Source organism: Pantherophis guttatus, chromosome 4, assembly GCF_059756535.1.
Source record: "Pantherophis guttatus breed Tessera chromosome 4, ASM5975653v1, whole genome shotgun sequence".
Lineage (NCBI taxonomy): Eukaryota > Metazoa > Chordata > Lepidosauria > Squamata > Colubridae > Pantherophis > Pantherophis guttatus.
In genome coordinates this window covers 21,906,158-21,912,157 of record NC_142066.1, presented here as the reverse complement: position 1 = coordinate 21,912,157, position 6,000 = coordinate 21,906,158, and the positions used below count along the sequence as shown (strand labels likewise).

Below are 6,000 nucleotides of genomic sequence, written 5' to 3'. Positions count from 1 at the left end.
AAGACTACTATAACTTGATCTATGACAGGGGTCAGCAACCTGTGGCTCTGGAGCCGCATGTAGCTCTTTCATCCCTCATCTGTGGCTCCCTATCACTCAAAATATGTGTCACAACCACCGATGTGCAACACCTGCTGGCATAGGCCAACCATGGATAGATCCAAGAAAAGAAAAGTTTCAAAAGAAAACAGAACATTTAATTCAACTACATATGCTAATTTTGTGGACGCTCAAGAAATCATCAGGCACAGGAAGGGTTTTGTGGCTCCCAGTGTTTTCTTTTCTGTGGGAAATGGGTCCAAATGGCTCCTTGAGTGTTTAAGGTTGCAGATCCCTGATCTATGATAAAGCAGAGCCTGAATGTGTTAGGGAAGCTAAGACCAAAGAAATAAAGATTGATCTAATTAACCAGGAGTGAAACTTTACTTTACTTTCTTCTTTGTTTTCCATTCGTATGTAACAAAACTGAAGAAGTGCGGATAAGATCTAGGGGAAAAAAACCCAAATGTATGAACTGTATATAGGTAATAAGCAAGTGTCAAATTTTGGGTACCACATTTTAAGAAAGAATGTGAGGCATCTAACCTGTTTGGGGAGATGTTTGTTTGTAAACCAAGTCCTCTGAAGAACAATTTTAAACATTGGTTCAGTGGGTTTCTTTTTTTCTTTTTTTTAAAAGGATGTATAACAGTTTTATTAAGACACCGTTTGTGTGTTGTACATTATATAAAACTCCACGGATGCTGTATAGGAAAAGCCTTTTCAAAGATTGGCGATGAAGAATTGGGATGGAGAGAGGGAAGTCTTCTTTCTTTCTTTCTTTCTTTCTTTCTTTCTTTCTTTCTTTCTTTCTTTCTTTTTCTTTCTTTTCTTCCTTCCTTCCTTCCTTCCCTCCCCTCCCCTCCCCTCCTCCCCTCCCCTCCCCTCCTCCCTCTTCCTTTCCTTTCCTTTCCTTTCCTTTCCTTTCCTTTCCTTTCCTTTCCTTTCCTTTCCTTTCCTTTCCTTTCCTTTCCTTTCCTTTCTGCACCAGCTTTATTTGAATAACAGGAACAGCATCCAACAAGGAACACCACCAAGATTGTAAAAATGAGACGTGTTTTGAGACTTGTCTCAAACCTGTTACCTGTAAGTTGACATAAAAGCTTGCACCCCATCTATATAGCGAAGCACTGAAACCCAGAATTTTGGGGGGAGGAGCACTTTTCAAAACTGAGCTTAACCCGCTCTGGAGTAGTAATGGGCCCTTTTCACAAGTCATGCAAATTTGCTAAAAGGGCCCCCTGAATTTCATCAGGCACTCTGAGCCACGATTGCAAAAAACGACCATGAGAAGCCGGGATCTATACCTAGGGGCACCTTCCAGGTAGAGAAACACCTGGCAGGGCTATTTAGTCACCTGACTTCCTGCTCTGCTTTAGCCTCTCACCTGCTTCCCTGAAAAAGGATGGCTGCAGCCAACATCCATCCAAGACAATGCTGTGTTGTGGTGGGTTGCTAGCCGAGTGCCATGCTCTGGTGGCAAATCTGTGGCCAGACGGCCGGCCTTTTAGTGTTACCAAAACAATAACACTATCAGTGGGTTTCTTAAATGGTGCTTCTGATACAAAAGGGATGGGGAGTGTGTTTTGATTGCTGTAGATATGTCGTTCTGATTTAAATAACAATTCCCTATATTACTGAATGGCATATTCTGAAAGGAGAATTACAATTGGTTTCAACTGAAGGTGGAGAGAGGATCTGATTCAAATGCCGATTGAACATCAACAGGGACTGAGAAATCATAAGACACAAGTCAAAATTAAGGAGAACAACGATTGATCCAATGTTTTCTCAAGGATATTATTTCTCTTTATAAATAATTTACACAAGTCTTGAGAGTGGTTTTCTCATAATATCCATTTCAGATTTTAATTTGGAGGACATTCTTACACACTTCTTAGCCACCTTAAAACTAAATAAATGCAAGGGTGCTATACTCTACTGACAAAATTTTTCTACCCTATGACTATATTTGTACCCTATGGCTATCATTAAGTGCTGTACCTTATGATTCTCGATGAATCTATCTTGTCTTTTTATGTACACTGAGAGCATATGCACCAAAGACAAATTCCTTGTGTGTCCAATCACACTTGGTCAATAAAGAATTCTATTCTATTCTATTCTATTCTATTCTATTCTATTCTATTCTATTCTATTCTATTCTATTCTATTCTATTCTATTCTATTCTATTCTATTCCATTCCATTCCATTCCATTCCATTCCATTCCATTCCATTCCATTCCATTCTAACTTTTCTATAATGTTTGACACATTTAAGACAATTTTTTTAAAAAACAAATATTCTCTTATAAAAGTGAATAAGAACTGTGGAGAGGAAATGGAACAGTATCACTTTACCAATACTAATACATAATATTGTCAGCCTCTTTGTTCATTTTTTCCAAAAATGATGACGTTGGACCTATCAGATGGCTTCCCCATAATGAACATAAAGCTGAGAAATAGATTTGCTGAGGGAATGTCAATATTGTGCAAACCTTTGTTCTCTTCTGTCTCTCCAAAACATGATGATCAATTCAGTATGCAACAAGGTAACCTCTAAACCCATAATGGAAAACCTATGGAACACATGCAAGAAGTGCCACGCAGAGCCCTCTCTGTGGGCACATGCGCCATCACCAACTGCTCTTCTGGTTTCTGGCACTCTGGAGTGGCGGAAAACAGCCTGAAAATGGCCCAAAAAACAGCCTGAAAACAGCCTGAAAACGGCCCCCAAAATGGCCAAAACAGCTCAAAAACAGGCAGGGGCATGCCAGCCAGCTGGTCTTTGGGTTTCTGGTGCTCTGGTATGTGCAAAGACCAGCTGGACAGCGTGCATGCATGTGCTGGAATCCCGAAGACCAGCTGGGCAGCACATGCATGCGCAGCAGCCATCTAATTTTCGGGTTTCCGGTGCTCCAGCGCACGCACATGCATGTGCATTCCAGTTTGGGCACTCGGTGCCGAAAAGGTTCACCATCATTGCTTTAAACCAAGGAGAACCTAAGTAGATACCAGTGCTTGTATTTTTCTTTTAGTGTTTTGTATTTAGCATCTTGGCCAATGCCCCCTGAACATCCTTGTTTCTCAGGGTATAGATAACAGGGTTGAGCAGAGGTGTGACTACAATGTAAAAGACAGCAATTTTCTTGTCACTGTCTGGAGTTGTGCTCGACCGAGGTCTCATATACATAGATATGACCGTCCCATAGAACAGGGTGACCACCGCCAAATGGGAAGCACAAGTGGAAAAGGCTTTGCTTCGGCCAGCAGCTGACTGCATCTGCAATACAGTTGATAGAATGAGCCCATAGGAAGTCAGGATAACTGAAAGAGGAATCAATAGGATCAGAACCGCTGCTCCAAAAATTATGTTCTCAGTCACATAGGTATCAGCACATGCAAGTTTTAACACCACTGGCAGCTCACAGAAGAAATGGTTGACACGGTTGGGGCCACAGAAGGGGAGGCGTAGTGTACAGCCCACATTCATAACAGAGAGGAGAAAGCCACCAAGCCATGAAGCTGTGGTGAGTTGCAATTGGCGCCACTTGTCCATGGCAACCATGTAAATGAAAGGATGACAGATGGCCAGATAGCGATCGTAGGCCATGACCCCCAAAAGAAGTCCTTCAGTGCTACCTAAGGACAAAGCAATATACATCTGAGTTGTACAACGTATAAAAGAAATGGTTCCATTTCCAGAGAAGAGGTGAGCCAACATCTGGGGCACAGTGCTGGAGACATAACAGATCTCCAGGCCTGAAAGGTGAGTCAAGAAGAAGTACATAGGTGTGTGAAGCCTGGAGTCAACTTGCACCAGTACAATGATCACAAAGTTTCCCACAAGAGTACATAGATAGAAAATGAGGATGACCACAAAAAGCAAAATCTGGGTCTTACGGTCATTAGTGAGTCCTACTAAGACAAATTTTGAGACCACAGTGACATTTTCAGCCTCCATTATTAACTTCTGCCTGGAAAAAAAACAACAACCAATAGTTAGTGAGATTTTTCTCATATTATATCACTCTCAATCTTCCTTTCCCAGTACTCTTGACATTTCTTGGATGACAGCTCTCACATCCCACAGGACTATTTGTGGAATCAAAGCCTATCTAAAATGAACATCAGTTAAAATTCACCCATAAAGTGCTAAGGACACTATATAGCCAGAGATACAGTTGTTGTTGTTAGCTGTGAAGTCGTGTCTGACCTATCGCGACCCCATGGACAATGTTCCTCCAGGCCTTCCTGTCCTCTATCATCCTCTGGAGTCCATTTAAGCTCACACTGACTGCTTCAGTGATTCCATCCAGCCACCTCATTCTCTGTCATCCCATTCTTCTTTTTTAGCCTTCAATCTTTCCCAGCATTAGGCTCTTCTCCAGTGAGTCCTTCCTTCTCATTAGGTGGCCAAAGTATTTGAGTTTCATCTTCAGAACCTGGCCTTCTAAAAAGCAGTCAGGGTTAATCTCCTCTAGGACTGACCGGTATGATTGCCTTGCAGTCCAAGGGACTTGCAATAGTCTTCTCCAGCACCATAGTTAAAGGCCTCAATTCTTTGGCACTCAGCCTTTCTTAAGTACAGTATAAGAATTCCTGGCTTTGCTATTAGTTAAAGCAGAGCATTAGATTGAATGGAAGAAAATAGTTATGAGAAAAGGATTAGACAGATAGAATGGAATCACTTTTTTTTAGAGAACTGATTTGTGTGCTGTTTTCTTTATTTGCTTTTTTTTAAAAAAAATCCTGAAACATCTGAACAAAATATATTCCCCTTGATCAATATCAAGCATTATCTGGACAAGTAGCACTCTTTAAAAAAAGAAGAAGAAATATGTTGGTTAGATTAAATACAGATGTATTCTATTATAACTTTTATAATTTCCAGTCAGAAGGAACATATGGAAGTATTCAAATTGAAAAACAAAAAGGACAAGTATAAAAAGTGGAAAGAAGGGCATATATCAGCAAATAGCCTGACCCTGCAAAGATGAAGTGAGGAAAGCTAAGGCTCACAATGAACAAAGGCTTGTGGCAAAAGTAAAAAATAACAACAACAAAAAAAAGCTTCTTCCAACATGTTAAAAACAAGAAAAAAGTCAAGGAAACGATTGGTCCATTGCTGGGCTAAAGTGGCAAGAAGGTGACAAGCAACAGGGAGAAAGCAGAACTACTTAACTCATTTTTTGTATCTGTCTTTACATAAAGGGAAAAAACAACAGTCCAACCAATCAAAAACAGCATAACAAAAACAGATTACGAACACAATAGGGAAAGAAAATAGGGAAGAAAATGGTAAGAGAGCACCTGTCTACCCTAGATGAGTTCAAATCACCAGGACCAGATGAACTACACCCCAAGTTTCTGAAGAAACTGGCAGACGAGATCTCAGAACCACTGAACTATATCTTTCAAAGATCCTGGAGCACAGGGGAACTGCCAGAGGACTGGAAAAGAGCTGATGTAGTTCCCATCTTCAAAAAAGGGGAAAAAAATAGATCCAGGAAACTAAAGACCCATCAGCCTGACCTCAATACCAAGGAAGTTTCTGGAAAAGATAATCAGTCAATGAATCAGTGAACACTTAGAAGCAAACAAAATAATAACCAAAAGCCAACATGGATTTGTCAAAAACAGATCATGCCAGACTAATTTTATTGCATTCTTTGACAAAGTGACAAAATAGTGGACCAGAGAAATGCTGTTGATATAATTTACTTGGACTTAAGTAAGGCATTTGAGAAAGTAGACCATAACCTACTACTAGATAAAATAAAAAAATGTGGGTTAGACAGCATAACCACCACATGGATTCATAACTGGCTGACCAACCATACTCAGCATGTAGTCCTCAATGGAACTGCATTTACATGGAGGGAAGTATGCAGTGGAGTACCCCAAGGCTCTGTTTTAGGCCCAGTACCCTTCAACATCTTCATCAATGATCTTCA

At 40.5% G+C, this 6,000-nt stretch overlaps 1 protein-coding gene across 1 annotated transcript; it reads right to left on the bottom strand.

Annotated features, from left to right (window-relative positions):
- Positions 1-3,077: 3,077 nt before the first annotated feature.
- On the bottom strand, positions 3,078-4,013 carry LOC117662246 (olfactory receptor 2D3-like). The gene has a single exon (XM_034411565.2). The coding sequence runs from the start codon at positions 4,005-4,007 to the stop codon at positions 3,078-3,080; it is 930 nt and encodes a 309-aa protein (XP_034267456.2). The 5' UTR covers positions 4,008-4,013.
- Between the last annotated feature and the right edge of the window lie 1,987 nt (positions 4,014-6,000).

Excerpts from the sequence above, each read along its gene's own strand:
- LOC117662246 (XM_034411565.2), bottom strand. The coding sequence starts at position 4,007 with ATGGAGGCTGAAAATGTCACTGTGGTCTCAAAATTTGTCTTAGTAGGA.